Here is an 18,725-nt window from a genome sequence, read left to right as displayed (position 1 = left end):
TTTTATTATTCGCTTTGCTCTCAGGAAAGGAGAAGTGGCCCGAATGCTCCCTGGGTAATCAGTCACTCCGTGTCCCTGGTTCTCTCTCTCCTATGACTGTGTCATACTTGCTTTCTCCTAGAGCGCCTATCCCTTCCTCTCCTGTCCTTTTCTCAGCTGATGACCTGGCTTTTGCTTGAGAAATTTGAAGTAGTCTACAGAAGAGAACTTCTGCAGATAGTCCTCTCCTCCGCCACACCTCGTGCATGGCTTCCTCTGCAGAGACGCTGCTGTACGCGCAGCGCTTTCTGCCTGCACCACAGTTCTGCTTTCTGTGCGGCCCTTTTTGTCCGCTGCAGACCTCGGTAGTTCTTCCATCTGAAAGCAGTAAACACGCTATCCTTTCTCCAGCTCCCCTTTCTCCGTTCCTTTACACAGTTGCCCGCACACTGCTGACTACAATCACCACTAGTGAGGCCTTCCCGGACCAGCTCACTTAAAATGTAACCCCTTTCACTTTATGCTGCTGTCTCTCCTATTGTTTTTGTCCACAGAACTTCTGTTTTATTAACTTACTTTGTTTGCTTGTATTCTTACTCTACCCTGAATGTGAGCTTTGTCAGGGAAGATGTTTTTATCCTGTCTGTTCACTCTGTTCCCCCAATATTAGTAGATCACAGCACAGAGTGGTCACTCATATTTTTTGAATGAATGTTAGGCTTCTGATTTTACTGCCATTGTTTAATATATTACGCATCATATTTATTAAGAAATGACAGCATATTGAAGTGTATTTGAATTTCACATATAGAGCTCCATGCTAAGTTAAAACTTTATATTTTGTTACTGATCTATATAAGTTTATTAACATTAAAATGTAAGAACCTTGATTAACTTGCTAATTATTTTTGACACACAGGTGATATTTTTTTCATATAAGTATCCACATGTATAAATGAACATTTATTTACTTTTTTGCATTTGTGCTAGAAATACTTTTAGGAAAGTTGATTTGAGCTGCAGCATGGCAACATCAGTTAAAGAGAAAGCTTTGAAATCCACTTCCCTGTCCTTCAAATGAATATTAGCGATCTCATAATTTTTAGCAGTGACTTATTTTTAAATATAAAACTTCAGATCTCGTAGGAATTGTTTAAATTCTGGAAGTATACGACTTAAGTAGGTGTACAATACAAAGTCAGTATACAGAGTTTATGATATTTACTGTAACTGCAAAAAAAAAAATTTACTTTTAAGATATTTCCCAAATTGATGGGAAGGAAAACACATTTCTAAATTAATAGCGGGACCAGAAACTGCAATTATTATGGGAGAAATCCTAGCTATACAGAACTAAAACACAGTTACTTTATTTTTTTTATTCATTTTTTTTGTTGTTTTTTTTATGAATCTTTATTGTTCAGATTACAATTGTTTCTCCTTTTTCCCCACATATCTCCCCACCACCCAGTTCCTACCCCCCCTCTGCCCTTACCTCCCCCCCCTGCTGTCCTTATCCATAGGTGTATGATTTTTGTCCAGTCTCTTCCCATACTCCCCACACAGACACCCCTTTCCCCCTGAGAATTATCAATCCACTCCCATTCTATGCCTGATTCTATTAAGTTCACCAGTTTATTCTGTTCCTCAGATTTTTAATTCACTTGACTTTTAGATTCACTTGTTGATAGATATGTGTTGTTCATAATTTTTATCTTTCTTCTTCTTTTTCCTCTTTTTAAAGAATACCTTTCAGCATTTCATATAATACTGGTTTGGTGGTGATGAACTCCTTTAGCTTTTTCTTATCTGTGAAGCTCTTTATCTGCGCTTCAATTCTGAATGATAACTTTGCTGGGTAGAGTAGTCTTGGTTGTAGGTTCCTGCTATTCATCACTTTGAATATTTCTTGCCACTCCCGTCTGGCCTGCATGGTTTCTGTTGAGAAATTAGCTGGTAATCGTATGGGAGCTCCCTTGTAGGTAACTAACTATTTTTCTCTTGCTGCTTGTAAGATTCTCTCTTTGTCTTTTGCTCTTGGCATTTTAATTATGATGTGTCTTGGTGTGGTCCTCTTTGGATTTCTTTTGTTTGGGGTTCTGTGCGCTTCCTGGACTTGTAAGTCTATTTCTTTCATCAGGTGGGGGAAGTTTTCGTTCATTATTTCTTCAAATAGGTTTTCAGCATCTTGCTCTCTCTCTTCTTCTGGTACCCCCATAATTCTGATGTTGGTTCGCTTGAAGTTGTCCCAGAGGCTCCTTACACTATCTTCAACTTTCTGAATTCTCTTCTCTTCATGCTTCTCTGGAGGAGTGTCCTTGGCCTCTTTGTATTCCAAATCTTTGAGTTGATTCTTGCAATCCTCTAGTCTGCTTTTGGGTCTCTGTATAATATTTTTTATCTCAGTCAGTGTATGTTTAATTTCTAGTTGGTCCTCATTGAATTTATCGGCCTTTTCCATGAAATTCTTGAAAAACCTTATAACCGTGGTTTTGAACTCTATGTCCAGTCGCTTGTTCTCCTCCATTTCTTTGGTTTGTGATCTGTTTCCTTGCCTTCTCATATTCTCTGCTTCCCTAAGTTGGTAGGGTAGTTTTGTGTACAAGGTGTCCTATTGGTTCAACGGGTCAGCCTCCCAGTTACTTGAGGTGGACACTCTTGGTGTACCCTTGTGTACTGTGTGTCCCCCAAGCAGGAGCTACAGCAAGGGCTAGTTTTCTCCTCCTTTGCTTGGGTGGTTTTGGAGCAGTCTGACTGGAGCTGCAGTTAATTTGGTTGAGCTGCCCCAGAACAGGCCATTTATATGCAAAAGCCTCTGAGTGGAGCCTGGGCGGGTTTGTAGAATGTGCGGGGCGGGGTCTCAGGGCTGGGCGGGGTCTCAGGGCGTCACTAGGCTGGGGCATGGCCAACAGCGTTGGCTGCCGTCAGCTGTCTCTGCCTTTCCACTTTTCCAAGTTCCTGCGCCCTGCGCTCCAGCGCAGTAAACAATGATTGCTGGGCGCACCTCTGCAAAAAAGTCACTCTCACTTTCCGACCCGATGGCCGAGAGTCCAGCTTCTCCCCGTAGGTGCCTGGGTCCCCCGAGTGTCCCCAGAAACTGGATTTCAGAGTGATCGGGTGCTTGTCTCCCTGCGGGTTGAAGAAAAGCCGCGCACCCAGCCGCCCGCCGCCGGCCCCGATTCGCGTGCCTCCGTACCTCAGCTTTTCAGCGATTGTATTCCTTGCTCTTCTTAGTTGTAAATCTTCCACTCAGCCAGCTTTCCCGTGGTTCTGGGTGGTAGACTTTTTTGTCTTTTAGTTGTATTTTTGAAATTGTTGTGTGAGGCAGCAGATTAGTTGTTTAACTATGCCACCATCTTGGTACCTCCGGATTCAAAACACAGTTACTTTAATTAGTTCAGTAGTGTAAATGCTACAGATGGTTGCTGGATATTTAAGACTCCAAATCCTCAGAAATGACATCCACTAACTCTCTCATTGGGAGTGTGACTATTGTGAGGGTTCTTTAAGGAAAGGGACTGGAAATGTCATGGTCTGTAGTGGGAGTATCTCAAATACAGTAAATAAAAATTGTAATAATAAAAGCATAATATGCTAATTAGACTAGACGTCCTTCCCGACATCCTTCCAGACGATCTTCTGTATGAAGCTGGGGCTGTGAGGGAAGCCTGGGTCCCGGGTGCCTGCCAGCAGCCAGAGGGAAGCCCGGGTCCTGGGTGCCTGCTGATGGCCGGAGGGAAGCTGGTGCCGGCAGCCGGGGGAAGGAAGGCCTACTCTTGCACAAATTGCATGCATCGGCCTCTAGTAGTTACATATGAGTGAATTTTCCATATAATAATACATGCACATAGTTTAGTTTTTACCTATATTAATTCAAATGATGTAGATTAACCAGATTTTAGAAAGTCAAAGTCGGGATTCATTCATTCCCGAAAGCTGCAGTAAAGCCAGGAAGAACAAGTAAGGCATGGGAGCATTTAGTCATTGAGGAAATGTTGTAGGGAATTCCTTTAGAGCGTCATCTGTGGAAAGGGCTCCTCTGCCAGGGGAAACAGTAGAACACACCAGAGCTGTGACAGTGGGTGGGGGCGCACAGTAAGTGAGCTCGTGCATAGTTGTGCTTGTGAAAAGAGGTGTCCAGGCTCCATTAACTTACTTTATGCGGGCACTTGTATGCATCTTGAAAAGTCCTGAGTGCTGTCTCACTTTTTCTTTGCATTTCTGTTTTAGCACTTGAAAGTTTCTGTTCCTGATGAAATATCAGTAGATCTAGGTAAGTTTGGAGCATCTATATCCTGGAGAATTATATCTCTATAGTTACGCAGCTCAGCTCATTTGTAAAGGTGTTATGTGTCATGTGGTGACTAGTAGGTCATCGCATTGGAGGGTAAATGAAATCTGAATCATGAGATGAAATACATGAATTAAGTTGAAGAACTCTTTGTCTTACTCCAAGACAAGTTTACCCCAGTCACATTGGTACGTTGCCAGTGATAATGCACAGATTATACCTTTAGATCAAGTAAATGTTTCCCTTTTTCTCTTTTCAGAAAAAAGAAGACCTGAGCTGATTCCTGAGGATCTCCATCGCCACTATATTCACACTATGCAAGAACGAGTCCACCCTGAGATCCAGAGGCACTTGGAGGATTTCCGGTAAGCGTGGGGATAGAGACGTAGCTGGAAGGTTATAGATGAAATCCTTGGCTTAGCATCTGGTCTCTGTCTCTGTTACTAAAGCATAATGAGCATCTGGAGTCAAAGTGTGTGGATATTGAGAGTTCATGGTTCCCACGCCATGTGACTTCCCCGTTGGTCTGTGCTCTGTTGAGTGAGTGCCTGGAAGGTCTTCCTCTGCCATCCTAGCGGACGTGTGTGCTGATAGAAAACCCTGACCAGGCCTGTTGTGGGAACTCGCGGCTGTGCAAACGGGTGAGGGAGATACTCTCCTCTGAGCTACTTCAGGCAACGCCTCCTGTTCCCTGTAGGCAGAAAAGGAGCATGGGGCTGACCTTGGCTGAAAGCGAACTGACCAAACTTGACGTCGAGAGAGACAAGGACCGGGTCACCTTGGAGAAGGAGCGGGCATGCGCAGAACAGATTGTTGCCAAAATTGAAGAAGTGTTGTAAGTAACAGACGTGACGTAGAAATGCCCTTTATTGTGCTGAGAGACGGCACACTCTGAGCACATCCTGAAGGGGGGCCGGGCCAGGGGGGCGGGGCTACTTACTTCGTCATGGTGCTTGATAAACTGAATGTTTTACTTACTTTTTTTGCTGATACTTTATAATTTTTGCTGATAATTTATTTTAAATAAAGTTCTTGAGTTTCTTTTTCTGGGTATTAGCAAAATGAGTAACTATAAAATTTCTAGCTGATGAAGAACAGGTTAAATGCTTTCATTGGTTTAAATTCAGAGGTTTGGAAATCACATTTCTTGCTATAAAACGTTTATAGTTGATGACAGGACATGAGTGAGAAGCATGCAGCTCCTTTGAGGATAGAGGGGTTTTTCTTAGAATTACAGTCCCTGAGGCTCTGTTCTGCTGTTTCAAGCATCTGGGTTTAATAGCAACTCTTTTCTTAAACTTTAATATTTTATTTGTAAACGTTTTTATTTTTAGGATGACTGCTCAAGCTATAGAAGAAGATAAGAGGTAATACAACTTTTATTCTAGAATTTTAAGGAAATAAAAAATAAACTCTTTTCTTTTTTGTCAGTCCTGAATTATATATTATTTCTTTTAACTTAAAAAATGTAGACCGTCTCCTTCTGGTGGCTTATATTTTATTTGATTAATATTCTAGTGTTTTGAGATAGAATCCTTTCCTGGTAATTCCTTCTTTTCTATGTGATGAATGAACTCTAAGAATTCCATCACCGAGGTTTTGGAAGTCAGTTGTTATCTTTATTTTACCCACCCTCCTTTTTCTTATTTTTCTTAATCTGTTCTCCTCCAGTTCAACAATGCAGTATGTTATTTTCATGTACATGAAGCATCTGGGAGTAAAAGTGAAAGAACCTCGAAATTTGGAGCATAAGCGGGGTCGGATTGGGTTCCTTCCAAAAATCAAGGTGAGGCTGGGAGAGCACTGTGTGCGGTCTCGGTGCTTCCGCCTGCTTAGTGCTCGCTTCTTCAGCAGCTCCGAGCCGGTGCTGACGAGACAGGGTGCGGCTCCGTTGTCAGAAACTCCAAACCCAGTGAGAGCGCGGGGTGTGAACTAATTACTAGAAAACATGAAAAGTGAAAACAGCAACTTACACAGAGTGCCGTCCCCAGCTTACCCTTTTCCTTTGTGGTGCCTGTCACAGTTGATAATTATTTGTGTTTTTGTTTAATTTTTATTTGATAGTGAAGCTCTGTGAGGGCAAGGAGCTCCTTCATCATTGGGCCTCCCGCTTTTAGCATAGTGCGCTCACATTGCCTGAGCTTAGTAAGTAAATATTTGCTCAGTGGACAAATGAATCATGTACAGGCTCCCAGTAAATGTGTTATAAAAATATCCTTTTGTTTTCCAAAATTGTCAGCTCTCAAGAGTTTGAAAAAATGTCTTAAGTTTTTTATTGAATTTACTGGGATGACATTGGTTAATAAAATTACACGGGTTTCAAGCGTACAATTGTATAATGCATGATCTGTCCACTGTATTGTGCGTTCACCACCCCAAGTCAAGTCTCCTTCCATCAGTATTTATCCCCCATATACACTCCTCCCCCTCCCCCAGATAGCGGAAGTTTCATCTATACACAGTACTGTGTGCCAGTTTCTAATGGGTATCGTGTGTGTGTGTGTGTGTGTGTGTGTGTGTGTGTGTGTGATTTACATTTAACCAATTTCTTTCAAATGACCATTGGAATTCCATTTCTATGTTTGAAAACAACTAAAGAAACCCACTCTGATCTCTTTGATTGTACCTTAACTCTAGCAAAGCATGAAGAAAGACAGGGAAGGCGAAGAAAAGGGCAAGCGCAGGGGATTCTCCAGCATCCTGGGGCCCCCACGGAGGCCCAGCCGTCCTGACAACACTGCAAGTATGTTGAAGTTTAAAATGCTGTGTCTGCCGTCCCCGCCGCCGTTTAACGGGCTCATTGAGTAGAGGGAATTGCTAGAGAGGGTGTTGGGGACATGGTTCCTCTGAACTTCCAGTGTGCCTTGCTTCCATCCGGTGTCTGTCCGCACTGAACTCCCCCGTGTGGCTTCATAATTGTCCCAAACACCCCCTGTGATGGTGGCAGAGCATCCCATTAGTTCTCCACAGAATAATTCACTCACCTGTCCTAATTTTGTTTGTATTCACGTTCTGATCATTAAAGTTAAAAATTAAAAACACAGAAAATGTGCACGGGACTCTGCACCATACTTTGTTCAATCCCTCTGTACATATGTCTCACACTTTTCACCTCTCCGCTGTGCTTTATTTTCTGATCGCCCTGCACCGTCAGGCCCGGGGGAGCGCTCAGCCCCTGGGGAGGGCTGAGGAGGACGTGGAGTTGTGGAGCTGTGGGGAAGACACGAGTCCTGTGGGGTCCAGGGCCGCGTCTGGGCACACTGGCAGGGTGACGTGGGGAGGGGTCGGGACCGAGTGACTGAACTGTCCTACAGGATGAGCGCTCTCCCTCAGGGCATCGGCGCCCTTGTGGAGAGACGCTGAGCAGGTGAAGGACATTTTTAGAGAAGTTGAGAAGAGGGAGCATTTCCCAGATGCTGACCGCGAGTTCCCAGGAGACAGAAGAGTCTCTGGAGTGAGGGAGAGCATGGGGGCCTGTGATGTGGAGCTCTGAGGGGGTGCGGTACTGCGAGGAGGGCGCCGAGGTGCGAGCTCCGTGTGGTGTGACTGACGGGAGCAGGAGGGGTACCGGATGGACCAGGGCGCATTGTGATTACGTGATGAGGGTTGGGGGCGTGGGGAGCTTCTAGAGCTCACAGAGCTCACAGGCTTCCTCTCCACGGGTACCAGCACGTGTGCTCCCCATGGGCCGGCCTGCCTCGGCACCCCGCTCTCCTCCCGCATGGCCGCCTCCTTTTCTCTTGCTCATCTTTGTCTACCTCCTGTCTCCCCTCACGCTGCACCATCTCCCTCTCTCTCCCTCTCAGCCCTCTGCCACCTTCTCCCTCCCCCCCTTCCTCTCATTTCCCTTCCTTTCTGTCTTTCCTACTTCCCTTTCCTCTCTCTGTGTAATCATTAGCCTTCTAGTTTTCTAGGGCCTACCATGTTTTAGACATTTTTCCAGACCTTTGACGTCATGGTTCTTTAGCTGCTTTGAAACACATTTTTGACCATTTCTTTCTGTTCAGTTGGCAGAGCCATGGAGCTACAGAAGCAGCGCCACCCTAAGCACTCACCCACACCTCCCCCCGTGAGTCCCGAGCCCCAGGATGCTGCTAAGGCTCGCCAGAGCGGGCCAGCAAGTGACGGAGCTGACGCTGGGTACCTGCCCGCTGGCTCCGTGTCCTCGGTGGCTTCAGTGGCCACTCTCTTCCAGGACGGCGGGAAAGAGAATGATATGGGTGAGCTGTAGTTCAGCTTAACTAAGAGTCAGGATTTTAAAACAATCATACTAAGAAACAGAGTGGCAGGTTATTTTAATCAAGACTGAACCCCAGTTAAATTTAGTTTTAATATTTGACAACTAGTGACAAATCTGTGCTGAATGATGATTTTCAATTTCTCATCCATTCAAAAACTATTACTGAGCTTTCTGTTAGGCATCAGCTGCATACCAGATGTTAGCACACGATAATTATACATAGATTCTGCCCCATGCAGCTTAGTCTCCTGGGGGAGAGTCCTACACTCACAAACTCAAATTGTGCTGAGTCCATAGAGGAAGGTAAAGGAGCGAGGACTGTCAGAGGTTCGGGCAGATGTGGGCGGTGTAAGGAAGGCTTTTAAAATTAGACTAGAGATGCCTTTTAACTGCTAAGGGGAGCCAGCTGCTGGTAAGAGGTTGAAGATGCAGGGATAAACTGTGGTAACCAATGGAACAAAGTTTTGAAGAGGAGAGAGGAGATGAAAGACTAGGATATTGCCTCAGAGTAATAACCTTGGCGAAAAGAGGTGATTTAAAGAGTCAAGACAGATACGAAGTAATTGTAGGTACTTGGAAACGAGCTTATTATCATGATCTTCAGACAGCACGTGTTGGGAGTTTCTTAAGCACGTGAGCAGGAGAAGAGGTGGTTGTATTTGGAGGAGGCAATGCCTGTGTTAGTGATTTGGGAGGCAGTCAGTTTTTGGTGAAGCCAAGGTCAAGGCTAAAGTGGTGGGAGTGGTCATTGAGGTGGCGTGGAGGAAGGTGCTAGAGACAAGGCAGGAAGGAAGCCGAGGAGACGGGAGTTCGAATAGCTTAACATGCCTGTGGGTTTGAGGAGAACTTTGAGGCCGCAGCTGCAGGCGGTGTTCCTAGGTGCCTGCTGTGAGGAAGAGGACATGTGGACTGTCCGGGAGGGAGGAAGCGAGACAGTGGTCTGAAGAATGTGCTGCGGGTGGAACCCACCTCATCTCTACCCTGCCGAGCCCAGGGCGTGACAGAGCGCAAGTCTCTACGGGAGGGGTGGTCGCAGGAAAGGTTGCCTCCCCATGGGATAGGCAGGTTTTTACTTAAGACAGAGAAGTAGGAGGGACATTCAGAGAAAAGGCTGGAGACTGACACAGAACTCTGAAGGTGTTAGATTGTGTACATGCACTCACTCATGCCTCCATGTCTCAGTGAAGTACAAGCGTGGTGGGCAGCAAACAGAACAAAAAGGAGCTAGAGGAAAGTAAGGTGTTATCAACAAGTAAGAGATGTCAGCGCCTTTCGGGAGACAGCAAGGACAGTGTGGTTTGGTGGGCGGACAGCATAAAGGAAGCTGCAGCCGTAACCCGGTGAAGGAGCCCAAGGCGGCCCTTCGCCCAGAGAGCCTGCAGGCTCAGGGCTGGCTGTGGAGCGCATGGACAGGAGGCAGAGCTGAAAAGGACGAAACTAAAAGTCTAATCAACGCAGTCCTGTCAGCAGCTTCTGCTCCTTGCACTGCAGGCTGTGGGCAGTCTGTCCTTTATGTAGGGGGGAAGCCAGGGGCTCTGTTTCAGGGAGGGTGAAGGAGGTGTGAGGGGGGAGGGAAGTTCTCCACAGGATGGTTGTCCTGGAGCTCTGACGTGTGGCCCTCAAGCAGGGTCGCGCTGCATCGCACGTGCCTTAGGACACTGGGTGCTTGAACACAAAGAGCATTTCTGCAGCTTCTGGAAGGAAGTGGCGTCGAACTTAGAAGTCGGTCTGCATTCAGACCCTCCCTAAAGTACGGAGAAAAATAGGAAGGCATTTTCAGATATTCTAGGATTAAGAGTTTAACTGAAATGTTACCTATTACTCCAGAATTATTTTAAGGTACCATTGTAGCAAAATGAGAGTAAATAGGAGGAAAGAAAATGTTATGAGATCCAGGAAAGAATGTGGAGAAGGGCAGTTCGAGGATGATGCCTGTCACAGGCCCAGGGCAGCAGCTCCGACGAACACAAGAGCGTGCAGGACAAGCACGGGTGGAAGCGGGTGCGCGCACCCCGCTGTACAAGGCAGCAGATGAAAACATTTGAGACTTGATGAAATTCTAATGTTTTGACAGTAATAATAGAAAAGCATTTAGAAAAACAGTTGTTCAGAAAGTTAAGTCATGATTTTAAACATGAAGCAAAATAAGTGGCATGATCTTAAAGTAATTGATGAGTATAAGACTTTAACATAATAAACATTTTATTTCAAATGGCCCAGGAATTACATTATCAGACCATATAATCCTAACTAACATACCTTTTGACCTGACAGGAATAATATGTATATGTATGATATATATTGTATATGACCATATGTATATATTGCTATAATAATGTAAGCATATGTTTGTTTTCAGACTTTGAGAACCAGTCTCTTAGGCAAAGCACAGAAAATTCCGTAGCTACAGATCAGAATGGAAATGTAAAAATCCTGTTAATCATACAAGTGAAATTGTCGTTGAAAAAAAATGAAGGTAGAAGAAAGGAAAGGTCACTAAATACCTAATCTGACATAGCATACTAACTTCTTGCCCTGACTGGTATTGCCCAGTGGTTAGAGTGCTGGCCTGAGCACTAAAGGGTTGCAGGTTCAATTCCTGGTCAAAGGCACCTACCTGGGTTGCGGGTTGGCTCCCTGCCCCCAGTTGGGGTGCGTGTGGGAGGCAACCAGTTGATGTGTCTCTCACATTGGTGTTCCTCTCTCTTTTTCTCTCTCCACCTCCCTCCTTTCCACTCTTTCTGAAGAGCGATGGAGAAAATATCCTCGGGTGAGGATTAACAACAAGAAGATACTAACTTCTTGAAGGAACAAATATATAGATACTAGGTGCACGGATTCATGCACTGGTGGGGTCCCTCGGCCTGGTCTGTGGGGATCGGGCCGAAACCAGCTCTCCAACATCCCCTGAGCGGTCCCAGATTGCGAGAGGGTGTCTGGTCGGTTGCTTAGGCTCTTACATATATATACTAGGGGCCCACTGCACGAATTTGTGCACCTTGAAAGGAACTGTGGGCCACGAGGCCTCGGTAGGCACAGGAGCAGGTCTCGGCTCATCCTTTGCATCCCCTCCCGGACCCTCCCACCATAGCCCCGTCCCCAGTCCCCTGTCTGCCGGCAGCCCACTCCTGCCGCCGCCGCCGCTCCCGTGCACTGACAGAGCTGGCCCCACTCATACCCACGGAAGGGGCAGAGGGATTAGAGCTGGTGCCAGCAGTGGGCGTGAGCAGCTGCTGCCCCGATCTCCCCTCAGGAGCAGGGGGAGGTGGAGAAGTCCTCAGGGGCGATCAGATCTGGCAGCCACTGCTTGCACCTGCTGATGGCTCTGAGCGATCGGGACCGGTGCTGGGCAGTGGGTGCGAGCGGCAGCTCCAGCACTGGCTGCAGGTGCAAGAGGCGGCTGCTGGCCCCGATCTCCCCTCATGAGCAGGGGGAGGTGGAGAAGCCCTCAGGGACGATTGGGGCTGGCAGCCACCGCTCACATCCGCTGATGGCGCTGAGCCATCAGGACTGGAGCTGGGCACCGGCAGCAGGTGTGAGTGCTGGGTGGAACCACGGTGCACGGGAATAAAGAATTTTCAGTAACCATCAGAGGCTTGGCCCGATGACAGCGACTGGCTCTGGTGCCACCACTCACCTGCTCAACTATCCCGCTGCAGCCGATGTCCGCCATGTTCTGTGCATGCCCCTGGTGGTCGGCACACGTCATAGCGACCGGTTGTTCCGTTGTTCCATTTGTTCCACCGTTTGGTCTATTTGCATATTATCCTTTTATTATATAGGATAGGATATCCTATATAATAAAAGGATAATATGCAAATCAACTGAACAGCAGAATGACTGGTTGCTATGATGCGCCATGGGGCAGACACAGGAGCTTCCCCCTGGTAGTCAGTGTGCTCCCCCAAGAGATGCACCACTCAGCCAGAAGACAGGCTCACAACTGGTAAGCGCAGCGGCGGTGGCAGGAGCCTCTCGCATCTCCTCGGCAGCGCTAAGGATGTCCAACTACCTTCAGTCAGACATCCCCTGAGGGCTCCTGGACTGCAAGAGGGTGCAGGCCTGGTGGAAGGACCCTCCTACCCCCGAGTGCGCGAATTTTGTGCACCGGGCCTCTAGTCTACACTAATAAAAGAGAAACATGCAAATTGACCATACCTCTGCTACGCCCACAAGCCACACACACAAGCCAATCAGGAGCAAGTATGCAAATTAACCCAACCAAGATGGCTGCGGCCACGGAGTGAGCAGGAGGCTTGGGTTTCCCCGGTGATAGAGGAAGCCAAGCTTCCTGGCTGGCCCTGGCCTCCGCTCAAGGCTACAAAGTTTCAATTATAGAAGATATAAGTCCCAACAAAAAGGGTGGCGGCCATGGAGCTGAAGCAAGCAGGAGGCTTGGGTTGCCCCGGTGATGGAGGAAGCCAAGCTTCCTGGCTGGCCTTGACCTCCACTCAAGGCTACAATGTTTCAATTATAGAAGATAAATAAATTCCAGATACCAGGGCTTCCACTTGGGTTGCCGGGGGGCGTGACCGGCCTGCAAACCACCACAGGTCCCTCTCCCAGGCCACCCCATACCCGAAGGGAACCCCTAACCTGATCTGCAGCACCCTTAAGTGCAAAGCAGCCAGCCCCGACCCCGTGCACCAGGCCTCTATCCTATCTAATAAAAGAGTAATATGCAAATTGACTGTCACTCCAACACAAGATGGCTACCCCCATGTGGACACAAGATGGCCAGCAGGGGAGGGTAGTTGGGAGGGATCAGGCCTGCAAGGGAGGGCAGTTGTGGGCGATCAGGCCAGCAGGGGAGGGCAGATGGAGGGACCAGGCCTGCAAAGAAGGGCAGTTGTGGGTGATCAAGCCTGCAAGGTTGGGCAGTTAGGGGTAACCAGGCCGGCAGAGGAGGGAAGTTGGGGGCGACCGGGCCTGCAGGGGAGGGCAGTTGGGGGGACCCAGGCCTGCAGGGTAGGGCAGTTGGGGGGACCCAGGCCTGCAGGGTAGAGCAGTTAGGGGTGACCATGCCTACAGGAAGGGCAGTTAGGGGTGACCAGGCCTGCATGGGAGAGCTGTTGGGGGGACCAGGCCTGCAGGGGAAGCCAGTAAGGGGTAACCAGACCTTCAGGGGAAGGCAGTTAGGGGCAATCAGACTGGCAGGGGAGCAGTTAAGCATCAGTCAAGCTGGCAGGGGAGTGGTTAGGGGGTGATCAGGCTGGCAGGCAGAAGCAGTTAAAGGCAATCAGGAAGGCTGGCAGGCAAGCAGTTGGGAGCTAGCAGTCCTGGATTATGAGAGGGATGTCCAACTGCCGTTTAGGCCCAATCCTATTGGGATCAGGCCTTAACGGACAGTCGGACATCCCTTGAGGGGTCCCAGATTGGAAAGGGTGCAGGCTGGGCTGAGGGACACATCCCCCGTGCACGAATTTTGTGCACCGCGCCTCTAGTATAATAAAAGCCTAATATGCTATGTGTCTGGTCGGCCAATCAGCTGTTCAACCAATCAAAGCATAGTATGCTAATAATATGCTAAGGCCTCTCAACCACTCGCTCTGACCTGCACTGACCACTTGAGGGCAGATGCTCTGACTGGTTGGTCCAGTCAATTGGGACTGAGCGAGACGGGCTGGACATGCCCTGGAGCCCTCCCGAGGTTCCTCACTGGCTGGCCATCCTCCTGCGTCCCTCCCCAGCCCTAATCGTGCACTGGTGGGTCCCTTGGCCTGGCCTGTGCCCTCTCGCAATCCGGGACCCCTTGGGGGATGTTGGAGAGCTGGTTTTGGCCCAGTCCCACAGGCCAGGCCGAGGGTTCCCGCTGGTGCACGAATTCGTGCATTGGGTCTCTGGTATATAGATAATTATATTGTTTAAACTTAGGTAATAACCAAAACCCAATTAATAATAATATAATTATCAAACATAGGGAAGAAATGGGGGGAAGTTGAAGGCAGGAAGAATAAGCAATATCTTTTGAGGAGGAAGAAGTAGATATTACCTAAAGATAATAAACTATAAAGTTATTATTTGTTGGATCACCATAATATCTGAGATGTGAATGAGTGAAAAAGATTTAGGGTAAAAAAGGATAGGAGAGAATGTTTTTCTCTTATATGCTCTTCTGCCATGTTTTATGTTGACACTTAAAAGCTGTTTAAAAATGATTTTCTATTTCAATTTTAATGTATTTTAAAATGTTACATATTAGAATTTTGAGTCTAGCTAACCCACAGTTGTTTAAAAATGAATGTGACTATGGATTAGGTTGAAGCTCTTTTGAAATGAACACCTTTTTTTGTTGTCATCATCTGAGTAAGTACATGATATTACACGTGTGTGGCACGGATTGAATGGGTGCCGTTTGTCTCTTCAGGGTCAAAGCCAGTGGCAGAATCCTCAGCATCTGCAGACCTCGTAGACGCCCCCCCTCGTGCTTCCAGTGCTGCCCTGGAGTCCCCGCCGCTGCCATTGGACCAGGTGCAAGAGGAGGAATGGGAGGTGGAAAGGTAATTCAGACGTAACTGAGGTCTCCGTGTCAGATATTGCTTACCGTTTTTAATTATATATTACTAGCTTTCCCGTTGCAGGAAAATTCCTGCAATGGGATTTCCTGCTGCACTCTACCCCGCCTCCGTTCCTCCCTTGCCGCCCGCCTCGCCTTCTCCACCGGCCCTCCCGCATTTCCCTTCGCCCCCGGCCCCGCCTCCGCTCCGCCTTTATCACCCGCCTCACCTTCTCCTCCAGCCCGCCCGCGTTTCCCTTTGCTCCGCCATTGTCGCCCGCCTCCGCCCCGCCCCGCCCTTGCCGCCCGCCTCACCTTCTCCTCCTGCCCGCCTGCTTTTCCCTTTGCCCCCGGCCCCGCCTCCGCTCTGCCCTTGTCACCGGCCCGCCTTCTCCTCCAGCCCGCCCACGTTTCCCTTCGCCCCCGGCCCCGCCTCCAGCCCGCCTTTATCACCCGCCTCACCTTCTCCTCCAGACCGCCGCGTTTCCCTTCGCCCCCGGCCCCACCTCCGCTCCGCCCGCCCTGCCTTCTCCTCCAGCCCACCCGCGTTTCCCTTCACCCCCGGCCCTGCCTCCGCCCCGCCTTTATCACCCGCCTCACCTCCTCCAGACCGCCGCGTTTCCCTTCGGCCCCGGCCCCGCCCCGCCCTTGCCGCCCACCTCGCCTTCTCCTCCAGACCGCCCGCGTTTCCCTTCGCCCCCGGCCCCGCCTCCGCTCCGCCCTTGCCGCCGGCCCCGCCTTCTCCTCCAGACCGCCTTCGTTTCCCTTCGCCCACGGCCCTGATTTCGCTCCTCCCTTCTCCTCCCCCCGCCCCCCTGGCTTGCTTGCTTCTTCGAAGCTTTACTCCCCTTTGCAGCTCTTGGCTTCTTTCGACACTGTCTTGATATGCAAATCAGCCGCCATCTTTGTTGGGGCAATTTGCATACTCGTCCTGATTGGTTGGTGGGCGTGGCTTGGCTGGTGGGCATGGCTTAGGTGTAGCGAAGGTGCGGTCAATTTGCATATTTGTCTATTATTAGATTAGATTCCTGTGTTTTAAAGTTATTCCCACATGTGCTTTTGGGAAGAAACCAGAACTTGTATTGGTCGTAAATATTAGGTAGATAGTGAATGCTTTTCCATTTATTCTTACAATATCAAGAAGAATTATTTATCAGCCGCTGTAGTTTTACCCAGTTTTGAACACTGGCATACCTTTCTTAATTACCATTTTGTTTGTTTGTTGACTCTTTTTTCCCATTGTTTTAGGATGACTGAACATGGGACACCAAAGCCCTTTCGGAAGTAAGTAGTCCTCCAGCAGCCTTCAGCAGGGCATGCTTTAAGAAGCATTTTCTGGCCCTAACACCTACATTAAAGGAAGAGACTCGGGATTCTGTTCAAGATGGAGGAGTAGACAAACGCTGCCTTCACCTCCTCCCATGACCACAGCAGATCACAGCGAAGTTAGGGAGCAGCTGTCGCTGAGAACCATCTGGCGACCAGCTGAATTAGAGGTGCTCTAATGAGAAAATCAAGAAGCCCTGTGGAGACGAATGGGTTGGGACGTGGGTGGTCCCGCGCCCTTGTGTGGTGGTTAAGAATAAGGCCATCTCGGTCGTGGAGATCTCCACGGAGGAACGAGGGGTCCCAGCACCAGGCTGGACTTTCCGCCTGGGACTCCAGTGTTGGGAAGAGGAGTCCCTACATCGGGCTCGGAAGCCAGCGGGGATTGCCTCTGAGGGAGGCAGGGGCTGCAGTACCCCAGCCATTCTTCAGGAGGGGCCCAGGTGCTGGCTCACGCAGGAGCTCACTCGGGGCTCCAACCCAGGGACAGGGCTGGGAGGTGCCAGGGACGTGCGGGAGGAGCTCTGTTGAGTAGGTGTGGGTTGCCAGCTGAAGGACAGCTATCCGAACAACACTCTCAACACAGAAACGCTGGCAGGCCCCGCTGTGCCCGTTGCCCCTCCCCCGCCCACCTGGAGGCTCAGGGTGGCTCCCAGTCTGTGCTCCATGAGCCTGGCCAGCACTGCTCCTACAGCTGTGCCGAGTCACCCCGACACTCCCACCCTGCTTTCACTGCCAGCCTGAGCCGCTTCCAGCGGCTTTTCCACACAAGCGGTCTGCCTCAGCTCCTGCCGCGGATTTTTCTAAAATCTCTCAAGGGTCTCCAAACCCCAGACAAGCAGGGGCTGGCCGCCGCATGCCCATCCAGCTTGCTGAGTGGGTCCAAGTGCAACCAGCACCCAGTCTCAACCTGCATTGCTCGGGTAGCCCCAAGCCTGGCATAAGCTGTGGCCAATGTTGGCTTGGAAAGGAGCTTCAGCTGAGTCAAGCCCAGCACAGTGGTTGCTGCCTCAGTTTCCATCATGATGCCCTCCACGGGTCTCAAGCCTGGCGCTGTTGACAGCCAGCCTGGCAGTGTGACCTCTTCCAAGTGCCTCCCACTCCAGCACAACAGCAGCCGACCACAGGTCCCTTTGTAGCGCCCACCAGGCGCACCAGCCAAGCATATACAGCAGTGACCTGAGCCCACACGAGAGGCTCCAGGGCCAGCACCAGGGCCGGCGTCAACACCCGCCAGCCCCACAGATGACAGATCTGAAGAGTGGACTTCGCTGCTCCTACAGCCCCGCTGCTCCGTGGGGTCAGCCCTGCCCTCGCATGCCGCCCGTCTGATAGTCACGGCAGCCCTCACCCAGGCAGCCTGCAGGGCAGTCCCACCCACTGAGGTGCCAGCAGCAGTCGAGGCTCAACCACAACAGGAGGGCAGACACAACCACAGAGGAGACACAGAAGGAAGAGAGCAAGAGAATGAGAAGGGAACAGAAGAACTACAAAACGAGTCAGAAAACCATTAATAACAATACATACCTATCAATAATTACTTTAAATGTAAATGTAGTAAATGCCCCAAGCAAAGCACATAGGGTAGATGAATGGATGGATGAAAAAATACGACTGGTACATAAACTGACTATAGACCCATGTCAGATCTAGACACACACAATGAAAGGAAAGGGATGGGAAAAAGGCATTCCTTGCAAATGGGAAAAAAGAAAGCTGATGTAGCAATACTTAGAGGAAACAGAATTTAAAGCAAGTAACAAAAGACAGGGCATTTTGTAATCATAAAGGGATCAATCCCACATGAGAGCACAGCTCCTGTAAGCTGCTACATACCCATATAGGGGTGTCTGTATAACACACAGGAGGATGGAGAGGTGCAGAGAGGTTGGCAGTAAGGCAATCATAGTAGGGAGCTCAACACCCCAATTACATCGATGGATGGATGGAGAACCCAGAGTAAGTCAGTAAGGAAAACAGTGGCCTCACATGACATACTAGATTGATGGACTTGATGACATCTATGACATCATTACACAAAGCAGAATATTCACTCTGGTTCGTTTTGTTCTAGTTTTTTTATTGTTGACAGTATTACAGATGCCCCCCAATGTCCCCCTCCACCCAGCCCCACCCCACCCCACGCCTTCAGCACACTGTGTCTGTGCACATGGGCTCTGCATATATGTTCTTTCTGTCCCTCCCAACCCCTTTCTCTGAGATATGTCAGTACGTTACATAGGTCCAGAGACGGGTGCATGGAATAGAATATACATCTTCCCAAGTGCATATGGAACATTTTCCAGGACAAACTACATGTTAGGCCACAAAACAAGTCTCAGTAAATTTACAAAGGAAATAACCGTCTTCTGCAACAACAGTAGCACAAAACT

General features: G+C 49.0%; 1 protein-coding gene across 4 annotated transcripts in view; it reads left to right on the top strand.

The window, feature by feature from the left end:
• Window positions 1–18,725, top strand: part of ARHGEF12 (Rho guanine nucleotide exchange factor 12) — a 250,615-nt gene that overhangs the window by 164,450 nt on the left and 67,440 nt on the right. For all 4 annotated transcript variants that reach the window (XM_008150189.3, XM_028158388.2, XM_028158387.2 and 1 more), the window contains 9 exons: window positions 4,210–4,252; window positions 4,530–4,635; window positions 4,968–5,105; window positions 5,605–5,637; window positions 5,942–6,056; window positions 6,908–7,013; window positions 8,278–8,490; window positions 14,878–15,010; window positions 16,255–16,290. In XM_008150189.3, the coding sequence (XP_008148411.2) occupies window positions 4,210–4,252; window positions 4,530–4,635; window positions 4,968–5,105; window positions 5,605–5,637; window positions 5,942–6,056; window positions 6,908–7,013; window positions 8,278–8,490; window positions 14,878–15,010; window positions 16,255–16,290 (923 nt within the window). The remainder of the gene's footprint in view (window positions 1–4,209; window positions 4,253–4,529; window positions 4,636–4,967; window positions 5,106–5,604; window positions 5,638–5,941; window positions 6,057–6,907; window positions 7,014–8,277; window positions 8,491–14,877; window positions 15,011–16,254; window positions 16,291–18,725) is intronic.

This window comes from Eptesicus fuscus, chromosome 13, assembly GCF_027574615.1.
Source record: "Eptesicus fuscus isolate TK198812 chromosome 13, DD_ASM_mEF_20220401, whole genome shotgun sequence".
Taxonomy (NCBI): domain Eukaryota; kingdom Metazoa; phylum Chordata; class Mammalia; order Chiroptera; family Vespertilionidae; genus Eptesicus; species Eptesicus fuscus.
The sequence above is the reverse complement of the archived record's forward strand: the minus strand, read 5'-3'. Positions and strand labels throughout refer to the sequence as shown.